This window comes from Macadamia integrifolia, chromosome 10 (assembly GCF_013358625.1).
Source record: "Macadamia integrifolia cultivar HAES 741 chromosome 10, SCU_Mint_v3, whole genome shotgun sequence".
Lineage (NCBI taxonomy): Eukaryota > Viridiplantae > Streptophyta > Magnoliopsida > Proteales > Proteaceae > Macadamia > Macadamia integrifolia.
In genome coordinates this window covers 27200606-27219369 of record NC_056566.1, presented here as the reverse complement: position 1 = coordinate 27219369, position 18764 = coordinate 27200606, and the positions used below count along the sequence as shown (strand labels likewise).

General features: G+C 35.6%; 1 protein-coding gene across 4 annotated transcripts in view; it reads right to left on the bottom strand.

Annotated features, from left to right (window-relative positions):
* Window positions 1-8379: 8379 nt before the first annotated feature.
* Window positions 8380-18764, bottom strand: part of LOC122091625 (zinc finger protein-like 1 homolog) — a 12197-nt gene continuing 1812 nt past the window's right edge. For 3 of the 4 annotated variants that reach the window (XM_042661649.1, XM_042661647.1, XM_042661648.1), the window contains 7 exons: window positions 17699-17819; window positions 17486-17580; window positions 16543-16614; window positions 10278-10580; window positions 9996-10104; window positions 9617-9803; window positions 8380-8804 (listed from right to left, as the gene is read on the bottom strand). In XM_042661649.1, coding sequence (XP_042517583.1) covers window positions 8717-8804; window positions 9617-9803; window positions 9996-10104; window positions 10278-10580; window positions 16543-16614; window positions 17486-17580; window positions 17699-17819 — 975 coding nt within the window. In that variant the 3' untranslated portion in view covers window positions 8380-8716. The remainder of the gene's footprint in view (window positions 8805-9616; window positions 9804-9995; window positions 10105-10277; window positions 10581-16542; window positions 16615-17485; window positions 17581-17698; window positions 17820-18764) is intronic. The other variant, XM_042661650.1, reaches the window with a different exon arrangement.

Sequence of the window (18764 nt, the reverse complement as noted above, 5' to 3'; positions counted from 1 at the left end):
ATAGCGATGGACTTGGATGATGCAAACCCGGTCGAGTTCTTAGCGGAGGGATTCTTCAATGTCAACCATAAGCTTGCTGGTTCTGATTTCTTCAACGCCATCGAAGACGATTTTGATGATTCCGACATCTATTGCAACACAAAGATATCCCCTAAATCAGCAATTGGTCGTCTCCCAACCTCAGATTCCATAATCGAGCAAAATCCTTCTTTATGACCCTCTCCAAAATATCTACCCAACCTCAGATTTCATAATCGAAACCCCTCTTTGAGTCCTATCTCCATAGTCGTCTCCTTCGTTTCTTAGCCTTCTTATCTCCGACAAATCAAGCTGAACTACTTAATAATCTCTCTCCATCACTCTTTTCAATTCATCAATTAACATTTTTTTTTTTAATAAAGTTCCCTTCTCCGACAAACCAAGCTGAACTACTTAATAATCTCTCTCCATGTCTCTTTTCAATTCATCAATTAACATTTTTTTTTTAAAATAAAATTCCCTAAGTTCAAGCTTTCCTTTGCACATGGATTCATGGTTTCTGAATTGAAAGAGTACAGGGGAAGAAGTGTGATTCGAAAGAGGTCTCAATGGTGGAGACGATGACCGAGTCCTCGAATTGGAGGTTGAGGGATTTTCCCAGCGCAGACGATCTGACGCCTTTGTCTCAGTCTTTGATCCATACGAAGCTCGCCTCAGCTTTCAATATATCACCCCAGCCCTATCAAACCATGCTTAATGTGAATCGTGCCTTCCAGAACAAGCTATCTAGCATCTACCGCAATTCGCGGCCTTTCTCCTCCAACCACCTTGGTCGTTGAAGATGACGAAATGATCCTGAGAGTACCAATTGGAGGGGCGATGATTTTCTACTGCGGGTGCGGCGAGCATCGGACGGTCAAGAAGACATCGGCACATGCCCAAATGTCATATCGACCATCGGATGCTCGCCACACCGCTGCATCCGCGGTAGAGGATTATTTTTCGCAATTGGAGGGAGTTTAATTCTGGCATTGGAAACCTCGCAGGGATGAAGTTTTGTTCTTTCAATTTTTTCTTTGTCGGTTTGGAACCATTATTCCACCTCAGATCGCTCCCACTGCAATCCATTGCCGGGACTGCACCAGGAGCAAATCCGGCTATATGACTACATAAAAAGTAAAACAAACCACGCACCTCAAACCATTGTTGCTTGCTGCGTGTTGCATAATTTGTGTTAGATTGCAACTTATTACAAGGGTATTTTAGGTATTTCATATTTGATAAGAGCATTTTGGTATTTAAAATAAAATATAGTTGCTGACATAAACAAATAATGTACATTCCTCAACATTGACTGACAGTAGAGGGTCTGAGTTTAATTTGGTGAAACATATGGAATGTTCTTATAATTGTGGCATTCTCCAGGGTGTGGCGCTGTAAATTACCCTTTTTTTTTATTTATTAAAATAGAGGTTAATTTGTTCAAGATGATTCAATCCAGATTGATATTGGGCTTGACCAATCTTAAGATTTATCCTGAGTTTTAGAAGCTTGATTGAGTTTAATTCTGATTGAATCAACTTCTATACAGATATTGAGTCCAACCAGGCTAAACTGATCAGTCGGGGGCAAGTCCGACCAATTAGTATAGTCCATAGCTTTAAAAATCGAATCAAATTGATCAAATCACCTGGATCAATATAATTCAAGATCGACCCCAAGTCTTGACTGATTAAATATTGATCTAATGGTACGAACTAAGAAGTATTAAAAGGAAAAGAAAAAAAATAAAATTCGTCTAATCTAAATGGTCCAATATCAGACTGATTCGAAGTTCTAAAACCTTGGATCTATCGATTTTGGGATACAAGTCGAATCGCAATCGAGTACTAATTCCAAAATTTTAAACCTTATAAAAGCAAAACTAAATTTGATATGTGATTATTCTAAACAATTATGCATCTTCATTGTGGATTCACTTTTCTCCATTTCCCTTTTCTTTCTCAAAATATATGAGTTTTACTAGGGTTAGGTTTTTGTGACTTACTATTCTATGATCTATATACCAAAGGAGAAACAGTTTCTTATGCCTTTCCTTTTTTCATATTTTTAATAAAATAAAATATATCATTTTTCTATACATTTATTACATAAAAACAAGAAAATTAGAGGATCAAGTTCACCGCCAGCCTAAAAACCATTGATATATATTACATAAAAAAAAGCTAGAGGAATTCAACAAGCTCACTGTTATTGAAACCCCCACCCAAAAAAAAAAAAAATTTCTCCCTCAAAAAAATTATATGTTAGGTTATGTTTGAAACCCCCAAAAAAAATTTTTTTTTAAATAAATTTAAAGAAGAGATATAGAGTTTTAGATATATAGGTATCATTTGTGTAAGCATGATTTTTGTCCTTTTATGTTATTTATATTTTCTTTTCTTTTTTCTAATCTTTACTCTTCTTTTCTTGGGTTTTAAATATAACCTTAGGCTGTTTTTGATAACCAAGAGAAGAAAAGAAAAGAAAAAAAAAATTTAAAAAGAGAAGAAAAGAAAAAAATAAAAATGAAATGAAATGATGAAAAAAAAAAATTGTCTATTTGGTTATCAATAGAAAAAAAGAAAAAGATATATATATTTTTTTTAAATTCTTGTGTTTTCTTGTATTTTAGGCAAGATTTATTTATTTATTTATTTATTGCAGGAGAAGAAAACTTCACCATTCTCTATGTGAATTTTGAAATTAAAAAAAAATATATATATATATATATTTAAAGTTCTTCTCTTGATTCAAGACATACCAAACACAATAAGAATTTCTCAAACATAGCTTTAACGATTTCACTGCATTTATATTTCATGATTTTCTTTTCTTTTCTCCTCATGACTACCAAACATAGCTTTAGCGACTTCACTGCATTTATTGGTTGAGTTCAACAATATTCTCAAATACGAAGCATGCACCTAAGATGATGATGGCCACATACTCAAGCTATGGTGTGGATCATCCTTGCTCTGACATTAGATCCACCCTTTAATTGGTATGGGAAGTGATGTACTATTCTAGGACGCATTATCATCAAATTATGCACACATTGGGTCCTAATTAGAGGCCAAGGTTCGAGTCTTCTATCCTCCCCTCTCCTCCCCTAAGCTATACTCTCTAAATATTATGTCCAAGTGATAGACGTGGAAGTTATAATAATAGTAGGAGTATGATTTAAAATATATATATATATATATATTAATTAAATTAAAAAATAATAAAAAAGGGAGGAAACAATTAAACCTAGATATAGCGTTCCATCATCCAGTTCAGATATTCTTGGTTTTCTTGTAAATCCTTTGAGTTTGAATGGACAAATGATGAAGATTGTTTACTGATTAACTTTAAAAAATTAAAAACAAAATTTGACCAGATTATTATAGAATTTAGAATTTATTTGAAGATTTTTTGGAAAATGAATTTTAATATTCTATATGATAATTTCAGTGCGTGAAAAATACGTATGAATACATGCAATATGGGAAGTCAATTTTATACATGAAAATGCTCTTGTAGCCCAGTGGGTCCATATTTTCCCATCAGTTTTGAGTTAAGTTTCAAATTTTTTTTTGATGAAATGTATTTTGAATTTTGAAATTATCATATTGAATATTGAGGTCATTTAAAAAATTTATATATTTTTTTGCGATGATAAATTTATTACTTATGAAATTGGAGACTGCTTCTCATTGATTTTATTTTGAAACATGAAATATATAAACCCAATTACTAACTTCTAAATAAAATAAAATTTATATTAAAATAAGAAGAACTCAGGATTTTTAAGCCATGCTGCATGAAAATGAAATTTTCTTAAAAGAGAACTGAAATGGGCATGTTAAAAAAAAATAGAGCAATCATTAATCACGATTACTACTATTGTCATGTCGCAACTTCAATATTAACTTTTAAGTCGATACTTGTTCACATCTCCCTTTACTCAAGTCCTAACTTTCAACCAAATGCGTTTTGCTGCATAATATATATTTGAAAAACATTGAAATCTTGAGAAAGCATTAAAAACAATGATTCCAAGAGGCATTTTAGCAACTAAAAATATAAGGTGAAAAAATCCAATATGTGCTAGGCATAAGATTGAAATGAGTTACGAATCTAAAATATAGGCAGTCCAAAGGCCACCCAAGGCCTCAATTAATCAGAACAACCATATTAACAACCATGTAAGAACAGTTTCATTACCAAGGATCAGGATAATCTTTGCTTTGTTTGTATAAACCCATTCTAGTTGATAGGTACTTTTCGTTGACATAATATAAGAATTTTCTATATTTTGACTTCTTAAGTTGTTTTTTAATTTTCTATCTTAAATGTTTGTGTCCCTTAAAACACTCACACCTTCAAAAAGTCAACTTTTTAGATCGATCGGAATAAAATTTACCTAATCATTCTTCTATCTTATTTCCATTATCTTATGTATATACATTGTTCAAATTTGTTTCTGTTCTTAATAACTCTAGCGACACATAGGAAATAATGAGTATTAGAATCTTTAGGATCAACGTATAAGATAAAGGAGAAGGTTTTCTGCCACCCACAAAGGATGCAAAGAGAATCTCTTCACCACAAGTCATTTGATGTAATAATTGGAGTTCTGGAATAGTAACTGTCATCATTAAATTCCACAACTATTTACAAAGATCCAAATACTCTTTCTTTCAGTCCAATTGGAAGATCAAATCTTATAGATTAAGAGGTTATCTCTTCATCGTGGATGGATGAAAATTCGAGTAAATCCATGATTTTATTTTGTTTGACCTTTGGTTAATATCGTGCTCTATGATGAAATGTTTAGACACTTAGAAAGCATTATTCATGGAAGACAAGCCCTTGTTGTGTACATTGGGACTAATTACTAGATTGAACACAACATTGAAGCTGCTTAGCCTATAAAAAAAAGCCTAATAATGAGATTATGACCTCTGATTTTTATTGTATTATACTATTTTAGGAATCACAGGAATAATTGCTAATTAAAGTTTAAAAAACAAGCTTATATAATGAGAAGAGAAGAAGAAAAACAAGATTATACTAATTTTGGCCCCTACAATTATCTTGTGGGGGTACCTTAAAAATCCTGATACGTTGAACATGTGATGTGACATATGCATGGTCAATAAAAAATAAACTGAAGATGCCCAGACCAATATTTCTGTTAATCTTTTTATTTAGGAATTAAAACCTTAACCATTCCCCTCTGCTTCTAATCCCACCATTGTAATACTATTTTTCATTTATATAAACTATAATCCACTTAATTTAAAAGAGAGAGAGAGAAAAAAAAAAGGGTTTAGCATAAATTTTTAGACTAACTTATATTTCAAATTTTTTTAAAGGAAATTTTGTTCTAAAAAGATATATTGTTCATTAAAATTGTCAAAGTCATTTATTTATGATAGATTAGAGATTGCTCCTCTAATTTGATTCCAATAAATTGTTTTCCAATTGTTAGTTTAAGTTTTGATTGACATTAGTCATTTTTTTGGATTTTTTAAAATTTTGACTTCTTCATTCCTTTTATAGCAATGTGCACTGCATGTGTCCATATTTGATTCCTCCACAAAAGTTCTGTTTGAGAAATATATTATAGTTTCATAAGTCAACTTTTTAATTAATTTCAGTTGGGGAACTCGAGATTCTGGTTAATTATCACTCCATTGTTCCCTTCATTGTAATCTTGCCTAAGCCCATGAGAAGAGATTAATATGGAGTTATTTTTTTTTTTTTTTTTTTTAAATTTTTTTTTTTTTTAATGGATAGGTTAGGTTTATGGGATTGAGGAAACCTCAAGCATGGATCCAGAAAACCTAAAGATGACCTTTTTAATAATTTAGTATTTGAGAAGAAAGGAAAATAATTCACAAAGAAATTAAAATGGTTGTTATGAGACTATGGAGTTGAGTTAGGACTTCTTTTCTTTTTTTTAGTAAAATGGAAATCAGGAAAATGAGGATTAAGATCTATTTCGGCGCAATAGTGCTGGAGAGGTATCAATGAGATTTCTCTCTCTTTTGTATCGAGTGCTAAAGAGGATTCAAATCCAAAAAATGAACCACTAGGGAAGGTTCACGTATCCAACCAAGGGGAAGCAAAATCCTCAAATCATAAACAATGGTGTCTTTAAATTTGAACTAATCTTTGGGCTATCCATTAATTTTCTTGTACTCACGTAACTAAAATCAACTTCAACGAAATTACTGATAGTGCTCTAATATAATATGCTCGAAATTATGTTAGTGAAATGGGACAAAATTAATAATATATGCACATGTAACAATTAACATAGCTATATTCAATAAATCAAGATTGTAATTATTGATAGTGTAAGTTTCAAGGCAAGAAAGAATTGGAATAATTCCATTCATTTCAAACGACTTTTAATTTTAAAATTCTTATTCCATTGCATCCCCCTCCCCCAAATGTTTGTTCAGACATTAGTCAACCCTCTTTGACAATATGTATTTTAGCATTTCATATATTTTGTCTTCTTTAAATTTTCTAATTATGATTTTTTTCTATATTTAATTAATAAATTTTCCTTCAAGAACTCTCTAGAATTTTGAAAAGTCAAATCTTATAGCCAGTCGGAGAGGAACTCCCCTCTATATTCACGCATATGAATATACTTTACAGTTAATTTATAAGATCAATTATTAGTATATGGTTGTGAAATTTCATTCCTACTGTCTATTATTTTGAATATTGATTCAAAAATTCTATCAATTAATAACAAACTAATTTAATAGAGCAAACTTAATCATAACTATGGTGATGGTCCAATCGACTGAATTACTCTCAAACCAGAAAAATAAAGGTAATTCAACACTAAAGTAAATATCAAATACTGCTATTTTTGGGTTGAAATTCAACCAATAAGAAGGGTGTGTGGTCCTTACTCATATGAACCCATCCATATCTTTTTTTTTTTTTCGCTAATGACGAGTATAACTTTCACTGAAAGAAGTGAAGAACACTAAACATCTCTATGTGAGTGGCCCAAGGTGTATCTAGTAGGAGTCAAATTTAGGACGTCTGAGTTTACGACTCGTACCAAGTTCGTTGTTCACCAATTGCGTTACCCCCGTGGACACTAATTGTGTAGCAATTCATGTTTAATTTTCCTTGTCATGGACTGGATATTGTTTTTTCTTCTCTTTTTTGAGGTAAAACAATCATTTAACATGAGTAAATAATGATTTGGTTTTCAAAAAATTTCGCATGATGAATAAAATTTAACTGCTGCCCGGATTGCAACTAACTCCTTACGGCATTCGAAAGAATAGAATCTTAAAGAACATTTAAAAGAATAAAAAACCTAGGAGAATATTTATGAACCCTAAGAGAAAATAAATTATTTCATTTCTTTGGCTACTAGTGACTACAACCAGGTAACTGCCAAATTTTTTCAATTATTATTGGATATAAAAATGACCAAAGTACTGAGGAATATTGTACGGTATCACATTGGCTGTCAAGTTTGTCCTTATATGTTGTAGTCCAATATATACACATGGATTGGGATATGAATTGTTCCTTTCTCTTTAGAATCTCACCTACTTAAGTTCGCATTTGGCTCTTATGCTCTCAAAGAATTAGTTATTCTGTAATTTATTAAAAAAAAAAAATAAGGGCAAATGTTTTCTATCCACCCATGCACCATACAGGGGTGCGGTAGTTGTTGCAAGCCCTTGTGTCTGTGGCACAAAGGTCTCTCACAGACAGAAAACTGTCCCCCCAAAAAATAAAAGCAATTATCTAGCAGGCAACAAAATGTCACTTCATGGCTCAATCAACATAAGCTTTTCATTGCTGTCCAATTTTTTTTCCCAAATGATGTACCAATGGTATTCCTGCTACTATTATGGCTCTATTTTACCACTTGACAAACTCCATTTAAAGCCAAAACTTGTGAAGTGTGAACTGATAAAATTTGGATGTACATATTAGTGAAAGCACCTACCTGAAAATACAAAAAAAGTTAGAAAGTACATAGGTTCTCAGCTACACCAAACATAAGCCAGATTGGATCGGGAGATTTGAACTTGAACCAGTGGAATTATGCAACCTCAGGATAATATCTGATGGCTTAAACATTCCGGCTCGGGGACTACAGAATATCACTTCATGCAATCTTCGAGGGCAAGGGCAAGGGAAGGAAACAAAGGGTCAGAGCTATACCTAGATGGCAAATTCCAAAGGATCTCAGTTTGACTAGGGAAGGCTTCATAAACAGCATAATCCATAGCTCTGAAGTTCCCTGGGGCTAATCAAATTCATAAGCTGAAAAATATGCAAGTCTGAAAGGGAGCAAAAACAGTTCCAAGTCTACAAAAGTTTGTGAAAAATAGTCACTATGACAGTTTCATGTAAGAAAATAAATACATACTGAAGGATCATCAGAAATTCCATCAAGCAATTTCTTTAAAACTACAACAGTTGTATCACATGAGAATGGAGCATGATGGCCAAGAGGAGCTTTTGTGACTATTGCACTGTAATGGACATTCAGCATCACAAATGGTGATAGCTGAACTATATTTCACAAAAGCCCCTATAGATCTGCAGTTTACACCAGAGAATAAAAGCAGGCCTGGAGGTAAAAGCCCCATAACCAAGAATACAAGAAAAAGGACTTCATCAACCCGAACTTGGCCACAAGCTTAAATGATAATCATTGTCCCTCATCATCAGGCTGGCTTTCACCAAGACTACGTTGTGCTAGTCTATAATACAATATGCCCATCGTTGCCATACATGCCCTGCCAACAATAATGCAGAATAACATTACAACAACTCAGCCTTATCCCAACTGAATAGGGTGAGCTAATGCAGAAATAACATTATTAGTAAAAAAAATCATTTTTCATGGAGGGTGCATGTTCAGAGTGAGGACCATAAATCTGCATCCTTTGGGGACTCAGTTTGGGAGAGGTAATGAATCTAGAGAGAGGATTGTAGGTAAAAGTTGCCCACTCTATCAGTCTATCTACACCCCCAAAATGGGAAGCATGCAGTCAAACTGGCTACATCCAGAAGACAACTGAGGCCAAGGAAAAGAGGGAGAGGGGGAGGGGGGTGGACATCACCCAGATCAGATGAACCCAAACAGCAACCCAGGCCAAGGAGGTGGGGGAGAGGGGGAGAATGACCTGATCAGATGATGCCAAACATCCAATCAACCACTTTATTTAGGATGCTAAGAGTAAAACATGTATCTTCTTTTAATCTGTAAGAATCATATGGTTGAAATATCCTATGAGAAAACTTGGCCTAGAACCTCTCTGAGATCATGAAACCAACCAATCAAAAATGTTTGGTCCAAAAATTTCCTGCATGTAGTCAATATAAAACAAGAGGCATGGGAAATAATTCTTGAAATCCTTTTTCCACATCTTATCCAGTCATTCCGATTTTAAATTCTTGCTTTGTTATCACCTTTTTCTTTGGCAATATTGCTTCAGAAAAAGGGACAATCCAATAGCTCAAAATGGACCACTAACCTTTCCACTTGACCAAAAAAAAAAAATCTGCAGGGGAAGTGATTAAAAGAAAAGAGGTAGGGGTGCAATACATGATTGCCATGATGAGGAGGATTTTTCTCGGATCCATCCTTGAAGGTCTTTGGTGACGTGAACGGCCTTCTGGAACATCATCTGAATTTGATACATCTTTCCGCGGGGGTGCAGTTACTGGAAGGCTCGGCAGTGCACTAGACCAGAAAGGTAGCAATGCTCTAAGAAATTTATGACGGAAAGGACCTGCAATAGAAAATCTCATTAATATTCCCAAGTTTAGTGAGATCCAGTGACTTTACAAAGCGGAATTGCCAAGGAGATTCCCCATAGACACGACGTTCAGAGAGGGGTGGGCATGTTCCCTAACTCATCAGAGAAACAGGGTTCATATAACCAATAAATATTAGCCGAAATTACGAGTGATCTTCCACTCACCCCTTCGAGAGTATTTCTTCCCGGTCCCATCTTCATCGTCAGAATAGAATGTTCCTGAATTTTCCCTGTCAACATGGTAAGAACCCTTTCTTGTTGTAGCTCCAGGCTGCTTTTAATCAAAAGGAGTATATCAGACACAAGAATACCTTTGGTGTGCACGCACATGGAAAAAGATACAGACTTCAAATAGAGAGCTCCACATAGAGACAAGAATAAAAACAAGGAGTAACTAAGCTGAGTTAATCATTATAAACACAATGTATACTATAAATCTCCACTTACACCGGCGGGGCTTGCAGTTTTCATGAAGTTGGGCTCATGACCAGATTTGAATTGACTTCCCACTGATGACGGACCATCTATCTCTGCAATATCAATAGAAAGTTTTGGCATGCTCATTTCAGTCATTCCTGAAGATGGCATACTTTGGTCACTTAAGGGATACAAAGAGTTTGGATTATTTTTTTCCTTGCTCCCACTCGCTGAAACAAGCGGATCTGAAGCAAAAGCCGGAGGAGGAACCCGGGACTCAGCTGCTGGCAATGAAACATGATGACTTCCGAACAGATTTTTTTCCAGACCAGTCTGCATAACACTGAAAGAAAGTTACCCAAATAATGTCTTAGGAAGTAATGGTACCAAGCTTCACTGAGAAACTATATCAGCAACTCTAAAGGGTACGACCTGCAACAAATAGTAGTAAATACCAAATCTGTCCAATAGGATTGAATAGATAGCTTTCCCAGCGACAAAAACAGAATTGACACCTCCAAACGTCCTCAAAACTCAGAGCCACCCCACAATTAGTGTTAATGTCTTCAATCATTCCATGGAGCTAACTTGGCCAGGTTCCACCTTCACCAATACCTCCGACAAAAAGCATAAGGTAGGATCTTCCAGATTTTTCTATCTTTCCCAACAAAAAGGGATAAACCTGGCACTTGAACACAACCTACAAAATAGAACAGAACTCCCCTCCTCACCATACAATTGCAAAACAAATATTGTGCACTTTCTTCATCTTCACAGCATGGTTGTCAAGGCACCTCCTAGGCATCCAGGCTCTTTCCTAAGTTACTTCAAAAAAGTCTCTCAAGTCTCAAGAGAAGCATATGTCTCGTAAGCATAATCTCTATTAGAAAATTTTCAAGTTGAGCAGGGAGACAAATCTATGGGTGAGTATTATAGTGCCTTTAAGGGATGTGGGAGGGAACTATTGTTTATCAACCGCTCACTACAGATCTGGAATTGTTAAAGATATAAATGGCTGAGTTTCTGGCAGCAAAATTTTTAGCTGGATCGGGGTCTTCTCTGAATGAGGCATTTTCTTGCATCCAGTGTATTACTTCTCCTTCTCACTCCATAGTTGATTTGTCTTCCTCTACTAAGGAAAGCTCTGTGCTTGTTGCTAATAGTGGTGGTCATGATCGTGGTCCTAGCTATCCTAGGAGAGGTCCTGGTTTAGGGGGAGGATGTGGTGCAGGAAGTCATGGTGGGCAGTAGACAGATCAGACTTTATGGCATTGTACACATTGTGTCAAATCTAACCATACTGTTGATACATGTTGGGTGAAACATGGTAAGCCAAAACCTGTCCAGCGATTGGCCAATACAGAAGTCTCTGATGGGAGTACTGATGTGGTGTCAGCTAGCAACACTAAGCTTACCACCTCATTTTAGCTAGTACATCAGGACCTTTGCCTCATGATGATCTGGTCACTCAGTTATTGAAGGGTGTCCAGCAGCTTGAGTCATCCTCTTCCCCAGCCACAGCTACTCTGGCCCATAAATGTACAATTGCCCATTTAACCACCTCATCCCCCACTTCATGGGTCATTGATTCTAGTGCCTCTAGGCTCTAACCATATGACAAGAAAGTCAAGTTTGTTTTCCTTGATATATAAAACTCATCATCCATCTCGTATTATTCTGGCTAATGGGTCTGCTACCCAAGTCATTGGCCATGACCTATATTCCCTATCTCCTCTTTTTTCCCTTATCCTCTGTCCTTCAGATTCCCACGTTACCTTTGAATCTTTTATTATTTAGTCAACTCACTAAAGCACTTAATTACTCTATTACATTCTATCCTTTTTGTTGTGTCTTTCAGGATCTCCAGACACAGAAGAAGATTGGTGGATGGCATGAGAAGGATCTGGGTTGTATTACCTCGAGTGTGATGTGTCTTCTATGGCTGCTGCTACTACCTCAAGTAGTGTTTCCCCTATTCAATGGCATTTTCGATTAGGAAATTTGTCATTATCCAAACTTGAGCAAATGATTTCTAGTTGCAAGTCTATTTCTCACCTTGAGTGTGAAGCATGTGAGCAAGAGAAGCATCATTCTTCGTCTCTTACTTATCGTAGTGTCTAAGAGTGACTTTATCTTCTATAGGGCATTCATAGATCTGGGGTCTATGTCGAGTCAAAAATAGATTAGGATTATTTTATTTTGTTACTTTTATGGACAATTATTCCTAGTTGACATGGTTGTTTTTTTTATTTCCAAATTTAAGTCTGTTTTCTGAACATTTTTATAATGAAATACAGACTTCTTGGTTCAATGCTTTCATGAAAAATTATTGGTTTAATAACTCTTTTGAATATGCCCAACGTGAAATTTTATGTTTTTGTCCTGACCATGGTATTACTCATCAAATGAGTTGTGTTTACACCCCTCAGCAGAATGGGTGGCTAAAAGGGGGAAAAAAAATCAGCACTTATTGAAGATTGCTCAATCTTTATTGATCCATATGAATGTTCCCAAAGTTCTGGAGTAATGTTGTTTTAATAGCCTGTTATTTGATTAATTGGATGCCATCTTCAGTTCTTGATAATCTATTGTTTTCCCCAACTCGCCATTGTTTTCTTTACCACCTTGAGTTTTTGGATGCTCTCGCTTTGTACACAACTTGCAACCACATGTTGATAAACTATCACCCCACCATGCAATCAAGTGTTTTTCTTGGTTATTCTAAGACTGAAAAAGGATATCAGTGTTATGATGAGGGGTGTAAGTTTAGCCCCGATGATCCGAACCCGCCCTAAGCCAGTACCCTATCTAACCCGACTATGATGGCCAACCCGGCCCAACCCAACCCAACCCTGTGTGGGGTTGGGCCGGGCCTGGGTTAAGGCATAGAAAACCCAGCCCGACCCTAACCCGCCCTGAGTCTAACCCTGATTATTATTGTGCTTTATAGAATGCAGGTGTCTCTCCTAGCCAAGGGAGTTTTTTGTTGTTGTCATTGAGTTTCTTGTGTAACAAGAATATGATAAAGAACAGTATAGCCAAAAGAGAGAGCACAAAGCCAAAGGAAAAACCCATCTCTACAGCCAAAAAATAAGGAATGAGGAGAGATGGGGGCTTGTAGTACTTGAGTTTCTTGGTCCTTATATATTGGAAATTCAGCATTATTGTAGATTAAGATGAAATTCTAACAACAGTGTATGATTGGATTATGTCTTAATATGTTGACTTTTGATTGAGGGGATTAAAAAAATGGTCACATGGAAAAATAGGGGCACATGAAATCTCCATGAAAGAGTGATAAATTATCACATTCAGTATAGTTTAATGGAGGAATTCATTTTAGGGTTTTAATTAAAAAACCAGGTTTCAATTCATTTTAGGAATTGAAATCGGAATTGATTTGTACTTGTCGGAATGTGATTCCACTAAAGAGACTAGCTAGGGTCAACGTGACCCAACACTGAGCCCGGCAGGGTTGGGCCTGAGCATGAACCCGGTAGGGTTGGGTTAGGGTTAGGGTTAGGTTGAGTTTTGGGACCTAGGGTTGGGTTAGGGTTTTAAGAAACCCAGCCCAACCCGGCCCTGTTTCACCCCTAGTTATGATCAAGTTACTCGGAGGCAGTTCATTAGTGTTGATTTTACATTTTTTTTTTAAATACTCTATATTTTTCTGCTGAGAGTCGTGTTTTGGTTATCTAGACTGTTTGATATATGCTCCTATTTCTGCTTTGGTCCCGTTTCATGACTGTCAGACCACTTCTCAACAAACATCGCTATAGGTATATCAGCGTTGTCCCAAGCCATTACCTGCTGATCCGGCTCCCTTCTCTTTACAGCACATCACAAGGTCTAATTTTGTGCCTTGAGCTCTTGTATCTTCCTCGTCACCTACAAACTTACCAATGGCTCTTCCCAAAGGTATTCACTCTTGTACTCAAAAGTCTATGGTTACTTACCCTATTCAGCTTTGGTTGTGAATATTGATTGGTCATTGTATCAGTTGGACATCAAGAATGCCTTCTTATATGGTGATTTGCTCGAGTAGGTGCACATGGAGCAAGCTCTTGGGTGTGCTACTCAAGTGGAGAATGTTTGTAAAGTTTTCAAGTTTGTGTAGGGCGATTTATGATTTGAAATAGTTACCTTGGGCATGGTTTGATAATCTTAGCCTAATTGCTACTCAGTGTGGATTCACTTAGACACTCATTGTTACTATGATTATTTAGAATTTGTCTGTCACCGTGACCCTAGGGTGGTTGTTTTGATTGTGCATATTGATGGAATTATTATATTTGGCGATGATTCGCCTAGTATTGTAGAAGTTAAATCATATTTACAAAAACACCTTCAAATGAAAGACTTTAGTGACTTCTAGTATTTTCTTGGGAATGAAATGATAAGGAGTAAGAAGGGAATCAGTCTCTCACTGGGGAAATATGTTTAGATCTTCTATCTGATACTAGTATGCTTGCATTCAAACCATTTAATACACCTATAGAACCACCTCAGAAATTTGGTGCAAATGCTGGTGAGGAGCTTGCGGACAAGTATCAGTACAGGAGGTTAGTTGGTAGACTCAATTATCTTCTGGTTACCAGGACAAATATTTCTTTTGTTGTTGGAGTCATCAGCCAGCTTATAGAAACACCCTAGATAGTACACTAAAAGCCAATCTTTAAGGTATCTTAAGGGGGCTCCTTCAAAGCTGCACATCATAGTAGCCAAATAGATTTTTCTTTTTTTCTTTTTTTTTCTAGCCAAAAGGTCTGTAGGTTGTTATGTAAGAACTGCAAGGTTATACTAAGAGAGAGTCTAATTACACAACATAAATAAGTGGCCATAGACATGTGTCTCATTACGCCAAATCGTAAGAAAGGTGAGCTTATTTTCCCTAAGATAAGGCGATGGAACAAAGGAGATACCTAAAAATCATTTACTGATAAAGTGGTCAAACAAAGAAAGTGGGATTTTGATGGAGACACTCATATGATGTGGAACGAGATGATTGCTTGTATTAAGGAGGTTGCTAAAGATGTCCTACGCGAATTAAAATGAAAATGCCATTCCTCTAGAGAGACTTGGTGGTGGGATGATGAATTTCAAGCAGCCATTAAGACTAAGAAAGCTAGTTTTAAGATAAGGCAAAGGACTAAGGATGTTAAGGATCTAAATAAAATGGCTAGAAATTAAACTAAGAAGATTTTGCAAAAAGTAAAGGAGGTGAAATATGAAGATCTTTATAATAATCTAAGCACGTAAGGAAGGGACAAAAGCTATATATAAGATAGCTAAAATGAGAGAAAGGAAGAGTAGAGATTTTGACCAAGTTAGATGCAATAAAAGTGAAGACGGTAAAGGTTAAAGCTAGTTTTAAGACATGACAAAGGACTAAAGGTGTTGAGGATCTAAAAAGATACAAATGGGTTAGAAATGAAGCTAAGAAGATTATGGGAGAACCAAGGGAGATGAAATATCTATAAATGAAAGAAGGAAAAGCTATCTATAGGATAACTGAAATGAGGGAAAAGAAGAGTAGAGATTTCCACTATGTTAGATGGATTAAAAGTGAAGATAGTAAAGTACTAACAGGTATGAGAACATTAAAGAGAGATGGAAAGATCAATTCTACAGCCTATTAAATGAAGACATTTCAAGTAATAGTCCTGGAAGACTGCATCATCCATCAACACACCACAAATCGTAGAGATATATGAAAAAAATTAGGGTGTCTAAAGTAAAAGAAGCTTTAAGGAGGAAAAAGTAGGCAAGGCACCAAGTCCAAATGGGGTCCTATTAGAAGTGAGAGCTTAGGAATATGTGGTTTATCTTGGATAATCAAGTCGTTTAATAAGATTATGAGCATAAGGAAAATGTCAAACGGAAAGTTAATTCCACATTAAGAAACACACTAGGACAAAGGAACATCAGAGTATCAATTTGAATGCTCAAAATAAGGACCATGTATGCTGACATTAAGTTCTCATTTATATATATATATATATATATATAAATGATAACATAACAAAAATGTTTTGTTTGATCAAACCCATAATCAAGGATTAAAGTATCGGTATCGGTCAGTGAAATTTAAGATACGTATCGAAGGGTATCATATCGTATCAAAGATATGCTAAAGATCAAGAATTAATGTATCGGTATCGGTCGGCTAAATCTAAGATACGTATTGGAGGGTATCGTATCGGTATTGGAGATACTTTAAACCACGCCCATAATTGAACAAAGCAACAAGAATTTGTTTGTCTCAAATGGTCTCATAAACAAGCATGGAATATACCTGCATAATAGCCTCCTTAAGTTTTGAATGAAGACGGGATCCTGAATCTTTGATGATTTTAGGAGGCCATACCTGCATCAAAAAGGCATCAATTATAAACAAGTCACATCACACATCTAAAATTACATAAAATGAAGTTATTCTGACCCAATGGGATAATCAATTTGTAATATAATGAAATAAAATTACATCAAACAGGTTCGCTTTGAACAAAGTAAAATATCCCCGTCATATAACTCTTTATAAGGGTAAAGAATGAAACAAGATCAAATAGACATAGCCTGTTTAATATGTATAGTAGTTATTAGTATAATATAGTATATTTCATCTTTTGTACTGAAGGACCATAGAAAAGTTGAATCTATTTATTTTATGTCACCACAATCTAATTTAATCAGTAGACTATAGATAATATAGTTTTAAAGTGGTCGCAACCCCCATCCAAAAAGGCTTTAACATGCAAGATTATCTATTATGAAAGTGCACGAGATCTGAAATTTAGACCTATTGCAACCCCATTTTACTTCTGTATACAACATTTTGAAATATAAATTTCAAGTTGTCATATATCAACATATAATCCACTAACAAAGATTTGGATATATTATCCTACTTACACATTTATTTTGAGCCCATAAAAATAAAAACGCCAGAGACCCTCAGAAATAGTTTCTCCAAGAAATACTATAAGATATATTTTCAAAAAACTCCCTTATATGAGTGCAGACAGCAGACCCTTTTATCATCAAAATTAATCAGAAATTCAGATCCAAAACTTATTATTGCTGATGGGCATGTGACGCATGTCAAGATCAGGAAACATTTGCTTCATGCCAGACTTCTTCAGTTATCAAATCAATTACCACTTTACCATTGTCTGAACAGAGAGACAGAGAGAAAAAGAAAGAAACCAATTATAATCTCTATTGTTAGTGGATACTACCGCAGTAGAACACATAGGACACACATATCCTGCCGGTGCAGTGTGTTGAGGGAAGCTTTTAATATGGGATACCAAGCAATTTGTGTGTATCAAATCTGAAAGGAGCAGGGAAGGAACATAAGTAATGCAGCATGGAACATAGCTCAACACACGAGATTGCGATGAAAAGAATTACACATTAGAGGAATTGACTGAATGTGATTGATCACATACGCAAGCAACCCAATCTAGTAGTTTGTGGATCAGTTCCATCTTCTAGCACAGCCTTGCATAGACAGCATGTAGGAGGCCAATCATACTCTCCATCTATCACCCAGTCAGAGTAAGTACGGACCTGGATAAAAATGATGAAATTAATACAGCCATATGCCAGATGGTTATGCTAAATCACATGCATATGCAACATACTTGGAGCATTTAAAAATTCAAAAATAGCCAGTTAAACACAAACAGAGGAAATCCTTACCAAGTAATGCATCTCACAAGAGTGGACTATTCGTGTATTTTGCAGAAAAAAGATGTTCAGTTAGGATCCAGTGAATTTAAGCACCGAAGTTTAACCAGCAACTTTTATGACTGGCATCAGGTAGGAAGTAGCATTACGTTTTAAACAGTCCATCACTATTAATCTCAAGACACATTTTGGTTCAGTTGAATGTCCTCATCCCGTATGAGGTTGAGGTTGTTAATTATCAACTAGGGAGTTCACTCTCTGAATCAAGTCCCAATTGACATTTTGTTCTCTCAGTAGCAGGTTCCAAGGTACCAAGGTATCACAGAAGATTCCCATTAAATAAGGGACATTATTTCCTTGATCCCATCCATAGTGGCACTCTTATCAGATCATAAATATCCCTATAAATGTATCAGTTCTCCTCAGTAGTATTTTTTCAGTGTAAGACAGAAGATTATCATCTAACATAATTCCTCTGTCCTGCAACGACCGTTCCCTTTGAAAAAACACAAAGTTTAAGGGGGACGGTAACAGTCAAACTTTCCAATTTTTCCCTTCCTCCACTACTTATTTGAAATCTCCTAAACAAGTTCTGGAAATTAATGTAAGGGATTAAATAGTAAGTTAATTAAAAGTCATTACCCAGGTTGACAGATGGAAGAATTGGGATAGCCAAAATGAGGAGAAGGACTGTCTTTGCAGGACATAGGGAGTAAATGTTGTTGGGGCAATGAAACGTTCAGCCTATCAGGAGTAGCATGATTCTCAGATCAGAGGCATCCCTGTTTAAGAATGTCAGCTCTTCATTTTCTTCCTATTGTTTTA